Genomic DNA, 21,462 nt, shown 5'->3' with positions numbered 1-21,462 from the left:
CGTATTGTACAAAGTGACCAAAGAAAGTAGGGAACTGTGGAGGCCCGTGCCAAAATGTCTTGCATGAGTATAAACAGAGCTTTACTGGACTTGTACATCCTTCCCCTATGACTCTTACAAACTGAAAGGGGGGGGGGGGGGGGGGGGGGGGTGTCAGAGTGCATCCTTGTCAGAATCCAATGTTTACCTCACACATGCCTGATGCTACACGGACAATCTTAGCACCATGCTTCACATGGGAGTAACATACAATAACAGAGGACCTGCACTTTATTTGAGTCAGACACAATGGATGCAGACCAATTGTTAGTCTTAATAATAACACCCAAACATGGCAGTGTTTATGGGGTCTTAGGGAGAATTTAATTTCACATTCTGTGACCTTCCGTACAAACCCTCACATTTCAATGATTTTTCATGACAGAGAACTGGAAGTCTCGATTAGTGTAACACCTGCTTTGATTACTTTTCACACTATTTGGTATTTTTACTTAATAAAAAAAACATTTTTGGCTTTGTCTGATAACTAAATTCTAAAAATTCAACTCCAACATCTTTTTATCCTTTCATAATCAACTTTCTGTATGTTCAATGGTGGCGAGAACACAGCTATTTAGACAAGTCTCTTTATATTTCAGTATAACATTTTTTGAAGGGAATATATTTCACGCAAATCCATGATTTGTGAGTATTTATCAATGGTGTTAGTTGTCACGAAGATGATAAACAATGTATCAAATGTATTACAATGTGATTAGGCTCAGTTTTATACGATTTGGAGAGACTGAACACCACAAAAAGGAAAAGTAACAATATAAACTGTATGTGTGTGTATCCTTTTATACCTATTTGTTTAGTTAAATGTTCTACATTTCACCATGAGAATAATTGAAACATACAGTAAGTAGCAGTGAAAGAAGACACTGGGCATAGTGGTCCATTATAGGCAGATGTGTTTTTTAAAAATTCAATAAATGGATTCAGTTTGCTTCATCAAGGTCACACCTATTTTGCCACCTTTACATCTTAAAAGAAGAGAAAAATTAGCGACCAATTTTAGTAATAATTTGCCAGCAGCTGTCACTGTAGACTTTATGCTCCTGTTGTTTCTGTACGGTCTCAACAATACCGAGGGGATTGTGAACAAAACAAAGCACAAATGTGGGGTGGAGCAGCTGAAATAAAGTCAACAGATTTAGTTTTAGATTTGTCACGAGTGTCTTCAACATCATGCATGGACACTGCAATGGTTTTCTCCCCCATATTCTGGGAATTTGACTGGTCAGCAAAGTAGTAGAAGTCTGTGAAATTACAGATTTATTGGAGTCCACCATATCCAAGTAGGCTTAAAAGACAGCCATTTTTCTCATTCCAAAACTCATTGTATGAATAATTAAAGGAACTGCAAAAGCTTGAATAATCCAGATTTTTTAAAAACATGCAGGCATTCAAAAGGATACAAATTCCTTGAAGCCAATTGGAATTTCAGTATTAATTTGTTTAAATTGTGTTTGAATAGCTGCAGACATGTTCTTATATGATTTCTTCTACATCTTCTTTTCCAGTCAGGTCTCTTTAATCTGCATACAAATAACACATTATGACATTTTTAAGGTGCGTGCGCAGGTAATTCCTTCCCGGGGAAGTGAGGTCAATTTAATGGGACTTTTTAAGGTAACAATAAGGCGGGCTGGATGGCTGTTTAAAAAAAAAAAACGTATGTAATTTGTTGGTTAGTTGGTAATTAGTTGGCAGACAGTAGCAAAAGCAGTAGGAGAGCATTGTTCGAGCAGACCAACCGGACATCCTCAACTTCAGGTGGGGCATTTTAAATATAGATTTTTTTAGCGCCATATCAGGATTGATTTATTTTTTAACCATATTTTACTGTTTTAACCCAAACTACATTTCACTTACACTATCCTACTAGTTTTTGTGTTTAAATCTAACCAACCGTGTAGTATGACACCCCGAAAAGGTTACAATTGCGGTGTTTAAATTGACGTATCACCTGTACGCAAAATTGGATTTTGGCGTACGCATTGCGCAATTTAAAAGCGTAAAGTCGTGTTGTTTTTACGCAGATTGTGAGAGCGGACAGTCTTTTCCAACTTGCCTTTTTCAAAGGACATATTTGGACAAGCTGCAGTAAATCTGTACTTATTTCTTGGTGGAAGATTTAGTGTTTCTCTTTTGTCAGATCACCTTGAGGCTTTACAGGTTTAATAGACCATGCAAGTGTTACATTTAGTTTTGGTTAAAGACTTCAAACATCTCTCAAAGTGTTTTCTCATGTCTATACACATTAGGAGAGATTTCTTTTTAGTCCACCATTTAGGTATTTGACAGCAATACTTTTTATTTCACAAATCAATATTTAACATACAAAACATATGATGGTATTATTAAATAGTATGCATTGTTTTAAATTAAACTACCACGCAGTTTATGAAATAGTTCAAGTAAGCTCCAACTTGACAATAATAAAATACTAATTCCAAATTACTTCAATGTCATGAATGATCTGATAATATAATAATAACACTGTAAGGATCAGTATTAAAGATCTTAAAAATAATAGTATAACACTGCAAGGGTCTGTATGCATTCTTAGCTACTTTTTAATATGATTTGCTAATAAAACATGCATGCTTTTATTTAAGTAAGCCTAGTCTAAAAACAAAGCAGGTTTTTTTTATTTTTTTTTATTTATAAATGTATTTATTTATTCGTACTTGTAACGGAGTATTTTTACACTGCCATATTTACTCCAGTAAAGAATTTAAATAGTTCTTCCTCTACATTGGCAGAAAAACAATTCCACTTGGACATTGGAAAAGGGTTGTGGTGTATTCAATTTAACGAACGACGAAATTAATCAGCATCTGCACTTATCCAACAAAATGATGATGATGATTATTATTATTATTTTTATTATTATTGTTATTATTATTAAAACAAGGAGAAGATGGGATGTTCTATTCCTTCGTGATTAAACATGTTGTTGATAGCAACAGGCCTGACAGTTGAGGCTAATTTTGTCAAACAATACGTTGAATAAATGCAGTAATGAATATACAATATAAAAGCAAATAATGACAGAACTTTACAAATAATGACTGAACTTAGCCATACGTGTATGGGAGATTTATAAATGACATTAATTACACTAAGATTTGGGAATTTAACACTTTGCATGGAAACCTCGTAGGGTTAAATCCTTATTGTTAATAGTCATCTCATTGATAAAAAAAAGAAAAGAAAAGAGAGAACACCTCCAAACCACGTTTTGATATTTTAAATTTAATTTATTCAAAAACCAACCACTTATGGACAGGAGTAAAATATTGTCTTCGTGGACAATATCACTTATAAACAAACGTATACAACACTTCTCCACTGAAATGTGAAATATCATACTTTACACTTCTTTACATAGGCTTATAACTGCAATCAATACATTTTCTTTGTGTAGAAATCATTCCTTAAATAAACTGCTGGCTGCGTCTTTAAGAACAGCGTGCCTCGGCAAGAAAGTGCAAATTAAAGTCCAGTGTGTTGTTCAATGAGGCGCCGGAAGTAAGCTCTTTAATAAGATCATGGAAAAAAGTTCGATTATAATTATTATAATAATCATTATGCAGCCGCCCTGTCGAAATGAAATGCCCATTGCTGTTTTTAAAGTGCAACTGACAGTTAAGAGGGGAGCGTGTGAACAATGTGAATGCGTTGCCCATTTTTATTCACAATAAAAATAAAAACAAAACGAAAAGAATCATATTCTTTTTTCAGCTCACAATTTCCCAGTCTGATAGAATGTAGTGCTCTTTATATTTAAAAAATGGACCTTTAGTAAAGTAGAGGGAGACATATAGGCAACAGACAGTCCTGTTATCTTTTTTTTTTTTTTACATTGCAAAAAAATATATACTCAAGAGGTCATTTAGTCTCACATTCAGCCTTGACTGTTTTTCTTCTTAAAGCGACTGGAGACGTCTGTGAGTGAGGCTGGATCATTGTAGTCTCATCGCTTTCATGGAAGAGTTTTATAGAGATGTCAGTGTTTTTGAGACATGGCAGAGAAAGACATATTTCTCCACTAGTATCAAAAATGTGAACAATGAAGATTTGGTGTTTTTTTTTTTTTTTTTAAGGAACTGTCTGCAACACTGCTGCTGATTGAAACTTAATGTAGAAACGTGTGTCCTTGAGCAAGACACTGAACATTTCATCACTGTTACAGGCCCCTTATTATAACCTATGTGTGTGTGTCCAAATCTGATCTTAATGTTGCCCAATGCTGCCTTTAAGTTAAAAAAAAAAAGAAGAAATGTTTCAGTTTCGTTAAGTTTGTAATCCAAAGCTCAGACGCCCAATGTCAAAAAAATATTAAAACGCAAGACTCAGTACAAGACTAAAGGACATGTTTCATTGTGCCACTGCACCATTTTAACACAGTGAGCAGTCTCTCAATGGGCGTGAAGTCATCTCAGTCATTATTTTTGCTCGACTCTTGGTCGCTCTGGTCGTCGGTGAAGCACACGTCCACGTCGCTGTCATTGTCGCTCTTTTGCTCCGCGTCCTCGAACAGGCCTCCCGGTTTGTCCTCTACTTTCTTGACGGTCTGCCCGGGATGTCTGGACTTGACGTGCCTCTCCAGATCCCTCCTTCTCACCAGCACCTTGCCGCAGAATTCGCACCTGTACGGGGTGTTCCCCTCTGCGTGGAGCCGGATGTGTTTGTTCAGATTGCTGGGGTCCCCAAAGGGCCTGAAGCACACCTTGCACTTGAGCGGCTTGTAGCCAGTGTGAGTCCTCATGTGGATTTTCAGGCCGTATTTCCTGGAGTACAGCTTGCCACAGTAAAGACACAAATGTCCTTTTTTAGGTTTGCCAGAGCCGGCGTTGCTGGTGCTTCCGGCAGGTATGGAATCCAGCCGTGTCCGGTTCTTCTCCGCTGCTATTTCAGACAGCTGTTGCGTGTGCATGGCGATCTCCCGGTCGATGTTGGTGATCGAGCCCAAGTCTTGGCTCAGCGAGGGCGCACCAAAGTAGGACATGGACTCTGGGTACTTGAGTAAGTTGCTGAAGTGGAATTTGAGCGGATAGTAAGGTGAGCTGTACAGGAGCTCCCCGTTATAAACAGTGAAGGGCATCAGTGGGATGTTACAGTCTCCACCGTAAGTTTTGACACCATCGAAATGAGGGAGAGAGAACCGTTCAAAATGGAGTCCGGGGGGCATCTGGGGATAACGGGACGGGGACAGGCCTGAATGCATCCGGCTGTCCACGTGCTTAAAAGCCGAGGTCTCCTCCATGTGAGGCAGCAGCGGGAAACCTCGGATAGCGTTTGTGCACGGCACCATTGGAGATGAGGAGTCCATAATCGCAGGTGCGCACTTGGGTGGGTGGTTCCCTCCTCCGTTCAGGGTCTCACCCACGTTGCGGATTGGTTTCATGTTCCCTATGAGTTTGCTGAATCCTAAGCCGCTCAGCTTCCCGTTGGCGTCCTCTCTGGAAGCCTCTGCGCCCGGGACTTTGGAGATGCCGGTCGGTTTGAAAGCAGAGCGCACGCCAGGGTGGAAGCCCATGCTGCTCAGCACCGAGGATGTGGCGCCGAGGCCGAGGAGGTGTCCTTGGTTTCTGGCTGACGTGACGCTCATGTCGAGCGCCCTGTCCTGCCCCTCAGAGCTGCTTTTCTTTACCAGTCCGGTTTTGTTTAAAAATGGCGAGGAAGACACCGTCCGCCTGCCAGAGTCTGAGATGGAGGAGTTATTGTGACCGCTCCTCGGAGAGGTGGCTGTGTTTGGGATGTCTCCAGACTTTGGTGACCTGCTGAAGGTCTCGGTGCCTCTGGCCTGCTCGCTGCTCACGACCCCCCGCCCGTTGCTGAGGGCGCAGTGGAAGTGGATGTGGGCCTTGAGTGTGTTCGGGTATTTGAATATTCTCCAGCAGTACCAGCAGATGTAACGCTCCTCACCTGCAGACACAACAAACATAAAAAAACATGAATGATGAGCAGGATGCGGATCATTAAATGAAACAACACAGCATGAAGTCAGATAACATTCATTTATTCCCATGCGTAAAATGCAGATAACAGGTTTGACAACCTGTAGAGAAAATACCTGAGGGCGCCTGCACAGACCAATGAACCCCTCTCCCCTCCACGCCACCATCAACACACATAAAAAACGCACAGAGACGGAGTGGAGTGTGTAGTAAAATACATCAGATGCGTAAAAGTCGATTGTCCCACTAAATTATCACTGCACAAACTCGATATTCTATTTGAGATGTCTCTTTAAAGCGCAGCATTTCTGCCACTCAATGCCACATTTTACCTGAAATTAGAATTTAGGCCTAATGTGTGTAATCCGGTTTGTAAGATCCGGTGCCAAATGGTAATAGACCCAGCGAATCCATCTTAATGACCCCCCAGACGAGCACTCAGAGGTTAATATAGATGTAATGATTTTGTAATCCTCCATTGTTTATGATCGCCATCAAAAGAGCAAAACGCCCTTCCCAATCTGGCGCTCATGGAAGCGATGCATTGAATACTAGACTTTCCCTCTCTGCGCTCTTTCCCGTGGAAGTGACAGCAGCTGTTGCTTGAAATCGCAAGTCTCCAGAAACAATGGCGCAGGCCCATCTGTTGACGCCTAATAATGGGAGAGAGCGTATGTCCAGGAGCGCACACGGTGTGTTGGGCCGGAGAATCAGGGCAATATACACCCCACATAAAAGTTAGCATTCATTAAGCCACAATACCTTAACGCACCCACCTAATTTACCGTGAAGCACTTGTTTTTGAATTTATTTGCTTTTGAATACATGAATATTAATGACGCCGTGACATTTGTTCACCTCCGTCTCCTCACTGAATCACCAGCCTCTTCTTCTTCCATGGCCGCCGAGACGCGTCAATTCCTGCTTTTAATTAGGTTTTTTTTTAAATCTTATGTTTCAAGCACAATGTAATTCTATTTTTTAAGGACTCAAGTTAAAGATCGTTTCAAGCTTCATCGTTTTGCTTTGATATATATTCAATAAAAGGCCCTCCAAGCAGGAAATAAGTATCCTGTTATAATAATTAATCCTCCAAAACACACAGCGTCTATTAAATGAATTTTCCTTAAAAGTATCTGTTGATAATAATCTTTTTTTTTGTGTGTGTGTAATTGTTGTTAAACGGATTAGTTTCCGGTGAGCTGGTGTTGTGACAAGATTAGAAGGATTTAGATTAATCCTCAAGCGCAAACGCTAAATCCTCATCACAGCCCAAACAAACACAGACTGATGAGATGACAAAACTCACCAAAAACACTGTGAAACGGAGGAATTGGAGAAAATGAAGCACGTATGTCCACTGTAAATAATTATGGAGATTAGTGTCTTAATTGCGCATATTTTAGGTTATGGGCTGCCAATCTAATTCATTTGTAATGGGATTTGTTTTGCATGTGATATTTACATCCAAAAATGTTGTGTCTATTTTTTTTCAATAGAAGACTGGTATGTGATTTATCTGAAGTGTTTCCAGTAACAAATGATCAACCAAATAATTAGAAACTATAAGAAAAAACACTCTCAAATATCATTGTTGTTGTCTTAAAGTTCCTTTTTTTTTCTCCTTTTCTTTATTTTAGAAAACACAGTGATGGTTAATATAGATTTTTTTTCTTTTAATTTTACTACCGTCTACTATTTTGCAGGTATCCTAGATTAGATAAAATACCAAATGTGTAAAGGTAAACAAATAAATAAATAAAATAGGCCGCCTGAGGAGAAAAACAACATGCAATTGATTTCCATCTCTCAGCTATAAAGGAGGGACGCCACGGGTATTGGCAGCCATTTAAGCGTGCACTCAACATGTCGATGACACTGTCAGGCCTATCTGGTTTAATAAACACGACTGAAGCTGAGTGCAGGCCCACAGTTTCCCCTCTGACACCAATCTTTACTAAATAAGTTGCTTAAAAACTCATTTCAAGTCTGAAAATTGTGTTATTTAATGGATAAAAGCCGCAATGTATTTTTACTCGAAGATAATGTGATGTTTGGAATGATTTTATTGTTATCATAATTATTAAGAAAATAGAAAAAAAGGCAACCATTCCCACTGAGAGTCCCCCCTGGATCAAACAGTCTGAATTACCTTTCTCGTCGTGTGTGGGAGTGGCAGTGGTTGGCATGTCGTACCACTGGGCCAAAGCGTTGGAGTACCAAACACTGAGCTCCTCTCCTGCAGGGATTTCTCTCAGCACGCGGTAGAAAATCTTTAAATTTACCAAAAAAAAGGAGAAAAGGAGAAGAGAGTCTAAAGTTAAAATACAGTATCCACATAGATGGAGGAAGAGTGACTTTCAGAAACTCCAGTACAGGCCCTGAAAGTGTGAGCGGTTGAATATTTACCTGTCCTCCAGGTAAATCCGACACGGCCTCCAGGTTTTGCTCTTGACTGTTCCTGGCGGCGCGTATGAATCCAATCCAGTCTGGCACAGGACAGCCCGATTCATCCACAAACTCCCCCCGTACCAAGCGGATCTAAGAACGAAAGAAGACGGTCAGGAGAAGCATGAGCATGAATGAAAAGATGGGAAATATGAGCACTAAACACCCTTCAACATGCAGGTAAATAAACTGCATTACTAAACGAATAACACATCTGGCCTATACTTCAAAGAATGCAACCGCTGCATGTTTTATTTCCTAAACATATTTCCAATTTATTATTTCCATGGATCTATTTATTAATCGATATATTTATTTAACGATTATGTCCCACCAATATCGACTGGCTGCTGTACCTGGAGGTGTCGCGGCTCTACGCATGATCTACAAAAACGCCGTTAATACCTCTTTATCCGCTCTGCTGATAATTTACTAAAGAGAATGACACACGGGCCTAATTGAGTTGATATGGGAAACGAATTTGAGGAGTGTCAGAGCGTTTCTAAACTGTTCAAGGACATTAAAGATGGAAGCGTGACATTTGACACAGAGATTGCACCTGATGATCGCCGGCGGCCCCGGGGCCACGCATTTAGACGCATCAATCACAACCGTTGACAGCTGCAACAATAACAGGGTGCGGCTGGAAATGCATTTATAGCAGCAAATTGTTTACGATTGTTTGAGCATAAAAAATCAGACTTTGCAGGTTGAATAATTTATTTGTTTGTTTATTGTTTTGCAAGTTTTTATTTGACAATTTCTAATGTTTTAACAGCTTTTAATAAGTAAATGTTCTCCCCTGCACCTTCAAAATCATATCAAACACCACGCTGCTGTTAATCTGAGCAACCAAATCCAATAACATAAATGCAGTAAATGCAGTAATCTTTATCTTTTCTCAGTTATTATTATGATTTTTTTTTTGGCCCCAGGCTGCTTCCCCGACCCTCGGTGGCATCTTTTTCTGTGTGGCCGGATTACATTGAAATTAAACGGCTCATCGGGATAACAGGCCCGCCAGGCAGGGAAATGTGAGGCTGAAGTCCCACACAGCGCACCCCGGTCGCCCATTAGGCCGGTTAAGTAGCAGCACAGACTGACAAGTCGGCCACTAATAGAGCTCAATTATTTCTAACTTGACAGGGCCAAACCAATTAATAAGAGAAGGCCCGATGGAGTTTGACAGTGCAGCTTTAAAATCCGAAAGCCAGTTCGAGCTGCTTAAATGTAAGAGATTAGACTATAAAAACAGACTTTAAAAAAAAAAGTGGTGTAAATTTTTCATGCATAAAAAAATATAAAAATGCACTCTTTAGACTTTTTTAACTATTAATTTAGGTTTGAAATAATGAAATTAGTATTAAATAGAGATATACAAGTTGACTACTGTAGCTGCATCACTTATTTAAAGCTGTCTAATGCACCTGATTGACCTGCATCACTTCAAATGTGTCAGAATGAGCCGACTCCAGTAAAATATACAACTTCAAACTAAAGCAATAACTTATTCAAACATATATATTTTTTTAAGTTTCAGCAATCTTTTTTTAACTCACCTTTTTCTTGGGTCCAACTTCTTTGCGATCAGACACGTACTTCCCCAGTTTAAAGATGCCCGTTACCGGTCCTATCTGGAGCCCGGCCGGGATGCTGCAGTCCGCAAACACACTGACGGTAGTGGGCGCCCGGGTGGCTTGCATGGCGTGGGGTGAGATCAGAACCATGAAGGCTGATGGAGACCGAGTGGGAGAGTGCAAGGGAAGGAGGAAGAAGAAGAAGAAGAAGAGGAGGAGGTGGAGGAGAGGATGAGGACCGGCCGATATCCGCCCTCAAAGTGACGCGGTGCCGTTATGCTCTCTGGCTTTTCTAGTGATGGTGCAGGCAAGGTAGCCCCCCTCCACCCCTTCCCTCCCCTCCCCTCCCCATCCACAGCCTCCACTCCCCCTCCAGCCACCCCCACTCCGACCTCTCCAGCTCAGGATGCAAGTGTGTGTGTGTGTTTGTGTGTGTGAACGGGAAGGGGAGGGGGGGTGCAGAGAGGTGATGCTTTGCTATAAGGTAGCATAGGGAGGGAGGGAGGGAGGGAGGGAAGGGGGGGAGCGGTCCTGGGTTTGCAGCAGCAGCTCTCCTGTTTGTGTGTGTGAGAGTGTGAGAGAGTTGGGCTCTCCCAGCAGCTGTGAGGAGAGGGAAAACGGGCCGGCCTGGTCACATGGAGACTTTCCCTCACCCCTCCGCATAATGAATTGCTCCAAAACGGTCAAGAGACACAAAGGGCCAGGCGACCTTCCCATCCCCAAAATCCAATTTGTCAAGGGCAGAGAAAAGAGGGTGCAGAATCAAAGGTCCAGAGCGACCATTAATCCTCAGCATGTGGCTTTATCCTCCAGACAGTTCCGATATTTTAACTGACAAATCCACTGTATAATTTCTCCATAAATCCTCACCCTTTTCCATTCTTCCCTTTCAAGCCAGGTTTTGGAAATCAGTGGCTACTTTAAATCTACTTGGCTGGCATTCTTTAGGTTTTTATATACTTCAAAGCGCTTTCTTCTCCTCCTCCTTTGTGCCCTTAGTTTGACAAAGGGAGCAGGGAAGTTTAGAGGACTTGTTAACTTCTATTGACTCTCGGCGTGTGCCGGGTTGAGATCAGGCAGGTACTGAAAAGGGAGAACCACCAGCAGGAATAGAGAGAGAGAGAGGGGGAAGAAAAAAAACACCCTAAAAATAACCATCAGCATCTTCCCAGCGCACACACACACACACTTGTGGTTTTCTTGTCTTGTCTTCATCATTCAGCACAGGTTGATACTTATTTATTATTGTACAAAACGTAGAAAAAAAATCATAAATACATAAATAATTTATCAAATTTCGGCAATTCATAATTTTACCATCTATGGCAATGTATTTTAGTAATGCAATATTTATTTTTAAAGTTCCCTTTTTAAAAACAGAACAAAAAAATAGAAAATAGGCCAGTTCATAATTTCACATGCAGCGTCCTATAAGAATATTTTTTAACAGAGATTAATAAAATATAGAGGATGAAAATAGTCGAAATTATTAGGAGAATTAAAAATGTTCAATATTTAGTTGAGTGTGGCTGCTGTGAATCCATTATTACAGAGATATCATTGGAGTAATTGGGAATAGATTATTGATTTGTAATAATATTAATAATACAAAATACACAACATTGATTTCCTGTGAAAAGCATGTATCTCTACAACTTTTTATGAAGAAAAATTGATTTTTTTTTTTCCAGCTTTGTGACATTTTACAGATCGTCCATTGCACCTCCTGCAACGTAAGAAATAGGAAGATTTTATCAGAACGTAAAAAAATCAGAGTGCTCCAGTTTTTATTTATAAACACATAATAATGTAGTTTTTCACTGGACAGCAAAAATAAAGAAAAATAATAATTGAATGAGTAGATTTATAGAGCCATCAGGTCAACTGTTACCACAATCACATTATCAGAAACATTTCACAGAGTTCATCACTTCATCACTTCAGACTGTGCTGACAATAAGTGTCTTGCGGTCCGAAGGCACAGAGCTATTAATGACATGAGTGTCAGGAGATAATGTGATAATAATGTGAGTGGAGGTAAGAGGAGGAGAGGGAGGCTCCAACACGTGGTTCTGTGGCAGCAGGTTTTTTGTTTTTTTAAAACCCAACAAAACACACTGAGCTTGATCTCTTTGACGAAGTGGTGATGAGTCCGAACAGAGAAGAAGAACAAGAACCTGTGAGCCATCAATTCAGACCGTGAACATGTTGACCTTTGACCTGTCCACTGCGGACTCTGTCTCGCTGTCTAAATCACACTCAGAAGTAGTGCAGGAGCTGCGGTGTGATAAAGATTTATCTACAATAAATAGCATCAAATATCCAAGTGATATGGATGCAATATTTAAAAATGATGGTGAGATAACTAAAAATAGGTTTAATCTAGCAAAAAAGGCAATTAAACTAAAAATGAATTTTCAGTTTATTTAATTAGAGCTGAGTTTGCTTTTTTTGAAACTGTTCAGGTAATAAAATAAACAGCACAGTATCTCTGTCTGTCAGGCATTCACTCTCTCTCTCTCTCTCTCTCTCTCTCTCTCTCTCTCTCTCTCTCTCTCTCTCTCTCTCTCTCTCTCTCTCCTCTGCACACTCTCAAAGAGCTTGAACGACACGCGAACAATCTCATCAATAGACGCAATGTTTGCGCCTGGCTGTGCGGAGGGGTTATTTATTAACGCCTCGCCATTTGCGGCTGGTTCCCATCCACCCCGTGCGCTGCTTTAACGTCCCGCACTGCTCCACAGTGAAATTAATTATACTCTGAGGGGGAGGAGGGAGAAAGGGAGGGAGGGGAAGACGTTTCCTTTCTGTTTTGCGGAGCAGCTTCTAGTAAAAGTCTGTGGGGTGAATCCCCGCTGCACTGTGCGCACTGGAGCCTCAGAGCAGTGAAAAGGCTCGGTGACAGAGTGAAAGCAGTGTTGGGAGCAAATGGGATGGAAAATTAAATGAAATTAAATGGTTTGACCGGCGGTATTGTCCCTCCCTTTTTGAAAGGAAAAGACACATTAATTACATGGTCGGAGCTTTATTCTGGGACAATATTGCGGAGTCAATCAACAGCATTCCGCAAGTGCGATTCTCTTAAATGCACTCCGCATCTCTTTAATGAACTTAAATAACGACCTGAGAAGAATCGGAGGTTTGAGAGGAGGGAGACGTTTTTATGGGAGGCTCTGCCTGACTCTTGCCAGCCTTTTTTAGATTTTAACTGTCTAAACGGTGGGGCTCTGATTTAACTGGTTGGCCATTAATGAGCCATGAATATAGAGGAACAACCTGTCTGCAAAGCAACGCGGTAAATACAGAGAGCAATGCCCCACCAGGGATCTCCATTCATGCGCCTTGACTATACTTCAGGGGTGCCAAGGGTTCACCACCACCTCTCCTGGACTGGTTTCAATGGCCTACCATTTAAGACCCCTCTGAGCTCAGAAGAAAACACATTTTTTATGTCGACCCATAAAACTTTGTTTGGGTCTATTCAAGAGAACCCAATCATTGTCCCACTTAGTAATGTGGCCTATTTCTCAAAGATTCCCACGTTTTAGAAGTGACTTTGCGCTTGTTGTTTGTCGAAATCATTTATTTCTCCACATGTAAGTCCACCTCTCACATACATTTGGTCACACTTCTTTCATTAAAAAAAAAAAAAGAAACCTTCAATTCTCATGATTATGGGTTTCTGGACAGCCTGAACTCAGTCCAGCAAAAGAACCAGAACGTATTATTATTCCTTTCAGATCCAAGCCCGCTCTTAAACAAAGAGAAAAGCTTCAGACAGGCATGTTTATCTTGTTCTTCGCTTTTCTTTCCTCTGTTTATACCAAGCCGGTCACATTGAAGGTGTTTTTTCTCTCTCTGAGAAACCTGGGGAAAGATGCAAGCTGCACTAAGGATAGACCAGCTGCCTTGATGCGGGTGGGACATTAGCGACGCGTTTGAATAGTAATTATGCTTGTATGGGACTCCCACCAGATGACATGATTGGGATTTTAACCCAGACTAATATTCAAAATCGCATTAGAGAGGAGCCGAATAAACGGCACCTGATTGAACGCAGCTCATGCGTGATTTCTTTCAGCATGCCTTCTCTTTCCCTTCACAAGTGGGCTGTACCGTTTCTGTATTCAAAGTCTCTACAAAGTTTTTGCGCCGGGCTTTTTTTTTTTTTGTCAGCCACATTTCCCTGACTTAAACTCACTTTGTGTCGCATGAGGAGACGCGGATAAAGGCGTGTGAAGTTGCGGGAATTGATATGTTTCGGTGTACCTTATAAATTCATACCTTTTCTCACCCGACCGCCTCAGAAAGAAAGTGTCACTCAGGCCGATTCTCTCTGCTGTCCAACGCATTTAGCAGGAGATCTATTTGAGAAGTTCATTCCTAGGCAAATGTATGCAGGCAGGGCCGAGCATGAATAGAGCAGCGTGTCAGCCGACCCTAATTGGGATTTAGCCACCCAAAGCATATGCACAAAGTGACAGAAAATCACAGGTTTCAAAGAAAGTCACAACTTTTGCCCTTCTCAGTGAATACAAGGAGCTTTTTCCCTTCAGCTCCCAGTAAAAACAGCATTTTTCTTCTAGGATGAAGGTTAGTGACCTAGTTGGCTGCTGCGGCGCGTTTCAAGCAAACTAAAAAGTGTGAGCAAACAAAATGAAACACAACTAAAGGCAAAGTGCATGTTTGAGGACATGTAACCTTGACTCGGGCCTATATGTGCTTGAATAAGACGAGATGTTTCAGCACAAGTCACGGTTGTTTGGCTTGCGTGAACAAATATCTGACTCATTGTATAGCTTTTCTTCTTTTCTTTTCAAACTGTAGAAATGTTGCTTATATATTTTTGAAACACATTTGGCATGCGTTCCCACCGTAAATAAATACTTAGTAATAGGAGTAGTAGTAATAATAATAATAATAATAATAATAATAATAATAATAATTTAATAATTTGGAACAACACTTAATTATATTTTTATTGACATTTTTTTTTCTCCAGGCAATTTAGTTTTACGGAAATGTATATATAAGAAGATGCAAGACGGAGCCAATGGGTAGCTCCGCGTTACGCACACACACACACACACACACACACACACACACACACACACACACACACACACACACACACACACACACACACACACACACACACACACACGATTAGACTATCTCTCTCTCTCTCTCTTCCCTATTAATTATATTGATGATAAATTCCATCCCATCATATTGCTGAGACTATTTTTTAATTTTTTAAATCTCTTTGAACTGAAGCCTAAATAAATAAGCTCATATACACTCTTCAGGTTGGATGCACATTAATAATTCGCTGTAACAAAATGTAATCTAATGATATGAGCGTCTCCCGGCTCCTCATTATATAGCTCCGATTGACAGTTCAAACTAATTGTCTCCTGCATGTTCGGTGCAATTGAATGATGGTGGAAATGATGTCCGACAGAAATATTGATTATTTTTAACACGAATCCGCCTTATAATCAGCATACAAATCTGACTAATAGGTGTAGCTGTGACAGGTTTTTGAATAAGCTGCTGTTGGAGACGGTTCAGTGGCTTCAACAACATGGTGAGTATTTTATTTTTGAATTGAGTGTGCTTGTTTTTCATTATTTTAGGACCTGTGTCACAAGGCTGCTGCTGTGCTTGCATTGAGAGTGTGAACACATCCTCTCTTCATTTCTTTTCTTTTTTAATTTGAGAGACCTATTCTTGTTTTGTTGCACAGTTTGTATTGAAAATTCTTTTCTCAAGAAATTACATAGCTTGCATTCCAAAAGATGGTTTAATCACAGCGCTAAAATTGTCCATTGGAAGCAATAAACATTAAAATGTCAGCAATTTTTATCATTACTTTTTCCATCTGCATCAAAAGCAGAACACTTAAAGGTTACACTATATATAATGCAAAAGTGTTTCATAAAGAAATAATATTAGATTTCAGTCTTGAGTTTAGTCAGATGTGTCCCATAATATTATTAATAATGATAATAATAATAATATTAATAATAATGGCACAGTAACCTCATTGCTGTCATAATAACACTTGTCCTTTTCTGATCTTTGTTGCAGTTTCTGTCAGAGGATTGCTGCAGTGCACATTTCTGCTCTCGGCCTCTGAGCGGGACACTGAGCGTGTTTGGCATCTGCTGGCCAGATCCAATCGCTCCCAATCAGCAGCAGTAGGAAAAGGTGTGGATGTGGATGGAATGAGGACAGGAAACGGCTGTGTGCCTTCACTTTGCTGCAGGACAAAATTTGACTGACGGATTCCGTAGCCCTCCAGAAAGTGTCAGGGCGTCCGCCTCGACCCTCAGGTGACTGTATCTCTCTTTCTGTTGTGCTCATCCCTCACTACTTCTCTTTGCTTATCCCTTTATTCTTACCCAGCCAGTGCTATGAACACAACATCTCTCTCAGTCAAAGGAAAATACACCTTTTACTGGACTACTTGATATTATTCATCAGGAACCTTAAACAGCAACCCATAAAAGACATCACACAAAAGCAAGACAAGGTAATTGAATGCTGATAGCTTTATTGGCAAGTAGAAAAAAAGGAAGGGTGGGTGGGGGGTGTAAGGCACACAAGAGTTAAGAGACCATGTTGGGTGTTTCTAGTGAGTCGTATTTAAACCCCATGGGTGAAAGTTTGACTCTGTAGCGAAGGGTCATTCATGGTCTTCTTGTCCAGGGCAAAGGGCAAAGGTCAGTGCCCAGACATGGGGTTTGGTCAGCGCAAAGCTCAGAGGGGTGTGAAGGTTTAGGGGCGAGAGGAGGTCACTTGGCTATTCGTGCTGCTTCATTCGTTGTCAAAATCTTCGGCTGCACCGGTGATGGTGTAGGTTTGTTCCTGGTGGTCCGTCTCTATCACGTCATCCTCGTTTTTGACCGTCCTGTAGGGGAGGAAGGAAAATGGAGAGGAAAAGAAGGTCGTTACACTTCTTAAACAGGCTGGACTTCTAGGCAATTGCATGATGATCCTAACCCTAACATGAAGCATTTTAAGACAATATGTCATTGCTTCTTAATCAACGGTTTGCCTGATTTTATTTTCTGAGTATGAATACTGAAATGAGAAGAAATGGAAAGCATTACCCGATGGTGCCTTTACCTAATGAGCACCGTCCTCCTCTCCGTTAGCTCCACCGCCTGCTCTGGGTAATCAGGGTTGCCGCCATGTTCATCTGACCCTGTTCCGACACCACTGGCGTCACCCATTCCTCCACCAGTCTTCCCTACTCCATTAACACCTACATCATCTCTACCCACGACATCACTGCCCCGGATTCCACCACCCATTCCACGATCTTTACCCCCATTGCCCATTCCTCCACCTGTGCCACCATTGCCACCACTGAGCCCTGCGCTTGTTCCTGCAGTGCCAGCACCCTTTCCAACATCACCCGCGCCTTCACCCTTGCCTCCAGCACTGCCTGAACCTGCGCTCATGCCTCCAGAACCCAGGCCTCCAGCACCCAGGCCTCCTGCACCCATGCCCCCACCCATTCCTGCTCCACCGCCAATTGCTCCAACGCCACCTATTCCACCTGCACCACCCATGCCTCCTCCACTGAAGCTCATGCCAGAACCAATGGCGCTACAGCTGGTAAAAGACAGGGTGTGCATCATATCAGAGAGTCGCAGGTCCTCTCCTTCGATCAGTTTTCTGCAAGAAAAAACCCAAAAATGACAAATCAGTTGCCTACATTTGTCTGAATACATTTCATAACACTATGTCTATTTTTCAGTGATTTTCTTTTCACCTGTATGTTGTGATTTCAATCTCCAGAGACATCTTGATATTCAGGAGGTCCTGGTAGTCACGCAGGTGCAGCGCGATCTTCTCCTTGGTGGATTTCAGCTCGAGCTGCAGGGCCTCAATCCGAGCCTTTTCAGGTTAACAGAGCCATAAAATTACTATACGAATGAACTGTCGTGGTTGCTGTGTGTCTGCATGCATGAAAGGGATTGTATATATTCATGACTGACTCGGTTGTGCTTCAGGTGTGCACCCCTGGGACAGCAAAAGTGTATCTTTACCTGCAGGTCTTCCAGTTCCTTCTTATATTTTTCTTTCATCTCTAGGATCCGGGCCTCGAGAGCTTCATTCTTGGTCCTCATGGATTCCAACTCTCGTTCTTTGTTTTGGATCTGGAGATATATTTTGCGTCATTATAGTTAAATATAGTGATTCAAAGTTAATAAATCACCATTCTTTCATTTTCACGTTTGATACTCACATCCTTTCTGGCGCCTGCGATTTCTTCTCTCACGCTTCGAACCTTGTCCACGTGCCTCGTCGTCTTGCTGGTTAGATCTTCAAATTTATTTTTGTACCACGAATCCATCTCCTAAAAAATATGAAACACTGATATGAATTTAGTGTGAAATGCCAAAAGCTTAATTGCTCGAGATTATTATTATTAATAGTTCTTACCTGGAGATTCTTAGCTGCGATGTCATCATATTGGGCTTGGATTTGTTTCATAGCAGCGGATAGATCAGGAAGGGCGAAGGCGCTTGCTGCTGAGGCATGAGCTGCATAAATCTGTTTCAGAAGCTCATCAATTTCCTGGAAGGAAAAAAGTGATTTTAGTCATCATCAGAATGAGAGGCACGTTTTTTTTATAATTCCACAAAGATGCTATCCACCTGTTGATGGACGCGTTTAAGGAATTCAATTTCAACTTCCAGCTGCTCCAGCTTCTTCTCCAGGACAATGCGTTCGGAGGTGGCTTTGTCCACATCCTGAAGAACACACACACCATTCATATCATTTAGTATCACAAATTCATTTGATAAGTAGAAGGTGATATCGGGTAATTAAAGGTAACGTACTGGACGGAAGGTTTCAATTTCAGCCTCAGCTTTCCTCCTCAGCTCAACTGCCTCCTCGTATCTGATTTTGATGGCCTCTAGTTGAACAGCTGAAGACTCCTTAGCTGCCATGGAAATGTCCTGAAAAACAAGAAGCCAGAAGTAATATGGTCATCTAATACATTTAGAGGTGTGTGCAAGTGTGTGGGCAAAATCAGCCTCTTTTGCATGTTCTCTATTAACATCATTCCTGTGTGTGTGTGTGTGTGTGTGTGTGTATGAATGCATAATGAAGCCATCTCATGTGTGCATAAAACATCGCAGAGGACAGCTGTACTCTATGACAGCTTAACACGCTGAGGCACCTCTCCATTTGCCTGCCAGAAATAAGCCTGTTACCAGGTGAGGAACCTTGAAAACACCAAGTTGACGTCTTGTATCGTTGCTTGGATAGATCTTTTATAGTTCAGTGAGGTGTAAACCTCGCCGGAAACAAAGAATTTTAGTCTTCATGCTCTGTTGAGCATTTGAAATGTAAAAAAATAGAAGCAGAAGAGATGTGCGACTTGGATGATTCTGTCTCACCCGCTGAACTCTCATGTGTTCGGCGATCTTTCTCAGCTCCCTCAGCTGTTCCTCATACATGAGGCGCAGACCTGATGGCTTCTCAAACTTGTTCTGGTAGGCCGAGATCTCTGCCTCCAGTAGCTTGTTCTGCTGCTCAAGTGATCGAACCTGTAAAGACGAGAAAACCTCTGCTGAGATACTTCAAACGTGCCTGAAGCAGACACCACAACATGGGTTCACAGAGGTGAGAATAATATGCCCCCAGTTTTAGCTGATCCTGACAAAATACATTCATATGCACATGGGAGAAATAAAACGTGGTTAGTCTGAAGGCTGTGGTACCTTGTCAATGTATACAGCCAGTCTGTCATTGAGGACGACCATCTCCTGCCTATCATTGGTGCGGGTGCTGCGGAATTCCTGGTTTTCAGCTGCAGCCACATCCAGATCCATAGCTTGTTCTCCACTGGGCCCAACACACACCATGGCTCCTGCTCCCACACTAAAGACACATACCAATACAGATTCACCCAAAAGCCACGGACATCACATTTGTGGATGGCATCTCATGAAAAGATGTTGCTGCAAACAATTCAATAAAACTCTTAACTTGACATCTAAGGAATCTTGATTGTAAGTTTAAACATTGTCTCCTCTTGCATTTATTATCATTAGGTACAAAATTCTGCACTGTATTAGAAAACAAGCCCTCCAAATCATATATAATAATCATATCTATATATGCTGCTCTATATAGCTGACACAGCTTACCCTGCTCCAATCATGCGAGACTTGCGTGCAGCTGACACACTCCTACGTCCCACTGACTCCACACGCATGCCTCCGCCGGCCCCGGCTCGGCAGGAGTAGCCGGCGGATGAGCGACTGGACTGTCTCCTGGTTGGGGAAGGGCTGGACACCCTGACCTGGTAGGACGAGATGCTGCTGTCCTCAAAGTGACGGCGGTAGGACGAGATCCTCTCCGGGCTGCGGCTCATGGTGGCAACGGCGACTGTGTGGTTCTCTGAGGAAGAAAAAGGAAGAAATACTCAAGCAGGGCCTTTCCGTGCCCTTCACTGCTGCTCCACTTGGTTTGCACTCCCTGATTGTCAGCTCACACTCAGGTTTTATACTGCCCATTTCAAGCCAGGCCCCTTCTCTGTCCAACACTACCCGGTTCATGAGTCAACACCTGTGGAATCTTGAACCTCTGCACCAACGCAGGCTTGACCCGCTGCTCAGATATCTGTCAGGAGCTTGTGAGGAGCCGAGCTGGGCTGCGACAGTGGCTGACGGCATCATGTACTATTTAATGCAACGTTCACCCATTAGCCTCTCTGCAAAATACAGAGCGATGCTTTATCAGCCTGCCTTTATCTAGACCATAATAGGCTTTGTTAGGGTTACAGAGGGTTACAGCACACCCACCACCTCAGTGTCTACTGCAGCGCTGGGCAGCAGACAGACGAGCACTCAGGCAGGCAGGCAGGGTCTGGTCAGTCACAGCAGCCAGTAGGTGCAGCTCTGATGTGATCTGCTCTGATGGGACGAGGGACTTTTAATTGAATGCCGAGCAGAAGCTGGAGGGTGACCTGATGAGGGGCTGTGGATGAACAAAGAGCCCTGGCAAGATTTGACATAAATTAGTAGGCTACTTATTAGTCTGGTCTGTTTTCAGCATATTAAAACTGGAGTATGCAGGAAAAAAAGAAAATGGAATTAACTGCTTCTGAGGTTAAAGCAGGAGGAAGGGGAGGGTGAAGGGGGGAGTTGTAGTCTGGAGTTTACGCTTGACATGGCACAGTGATATGAGGGGAGAAAACAGTGGTCAGGGCGAGTCTTCATTGGCACCTAAAGGGCTACTTGGTCAAGGGTCAGTTAATAATGCCTAATATAATACCAATTATTGTAAACAGTAAATCTCAGCAACATTAACCCAACCATTTTCTGTGTCACACACACACACACACACACACACACACACACACACACACACACACACACACACACACACACACA

General features: G+C 41.9%; 2 protein-coding genes across 2 annotated transcripts; both read right to left on the bottom strand.

The window, feature by feature from the left end:
* Nucleotides 1-4,489: 4,489 nt before the first annotated feature.
* Nucleotides 4,490-10,186, bottom strand: prdm13 (PR domain containing 13). The gene is made up of 4 exons (XM_062423067.1): nt 10,019-10,186; nt 8,421-8,552; nt 8,164-8,284; nt 4,490-5,979 (listed from the first exon to the last, which is right to left on the bottom strand). The coding sequence occupies exons 1-4, from the start codon at nt 10,184-10,186 to the stop codon at nt 4,490-4,492; spliced, it is 1,911 nt and encodes a 636-aa protein (XP_062279051.1).
* A 6,672-nt stretch (nt 10,187-16,858) lies between these two features.
* On the bottom strand, nt 16,859-20,441 carry zgc:172323 (uncharacterized protein LOC564165 homolog). The gene is made up of 11 exons (XM_062422405.1): nt 20,215-20,441; nt 19,786-19,945; nt 19,462-19,611; nt 18,898-19,017; nt 18,712-18,807; nt 18,497-18,631; nt 18,300-18,410; nt 18,100-18,210; nt 17,823-17,947; nt 17,171-17,725; nt 16,859-16,952 (listed from the first exon to the last, which is right to left on the bottom strand). The coding sequence occupies exons 1-11, from the start codon at nt 20,439-20,441 to the stop codon at nt 16,859-16,861; spliced, it is 1,884 nt and encodes a 627-aa protein (XP_062278389.1).
* Between the last annotated feature and the right edge of the window lie 1,021 nt (nt 20,442-21,462).

Source organism: Scomber scombrus, chromosome 7 (genome assembly GCF_963691925.1).
Source record: "Scomber scombrus chromosome 7, fScoSco1.1, whole genome shotgun sequence".
In the NCBI taxonomy this organism is placed as follows: Eukaryota; Metazoa; Chordata; class Actinopteri; order Scombriformes; family Scombridae; genus Scomber; species Scomber scombrus.
This window is presented reverse-complemented; position numbering and strand designations above follow the sequence as displayed.

Excerpts from the sequence above, each read along its gene's own strand:
- zgc:172323 (XM_062422405.1), bottom strand. The coding sequence starts at position 20,441 with ATGAGCCGCAGCCCGGAGAGGATCTCGTCCTACCGCCGTCACTTTGAG. Across the intron at positions 19,018-19,461 it reads AACACATGAGAGTTCAGCGG|GACATTTCCATGGCAGCTAA; the intron begins GTGAGACAGAAT and ends CTTGTTTTTCAG. Across the intron at positions 18,411-18,496 it reads TCGCAGCTAAGAATCTCCAG|GAGATGGATTCGTGGTACAA; the intron begins GTAAGAACTATT and ends CATATTTTTTAG.
- prdm13 (XM_062423067.1), bottom strand. The coding sequence starts at position 10,186 with ATGGTTCTGATCTCACCCCACGCCATGCAAGCCACCCGGGCGCCCACT. Across the intron at positions 8,553-10,018 it reads AAGTTGGACCCAAGAAAAAG|ATCCGCTTGGTACGGGGGGA; the intron begins GTGAGTTAAAAA and ends TTTCGTTCTTAG. Across the intron at positions 8,285-8,420 it reads CGGATTTACCTGGAGGACAG|ATTTTCTACCGCGTGCTGAG; the intron begins GTAAATATTCAA and ends GTAAATTTAAAG.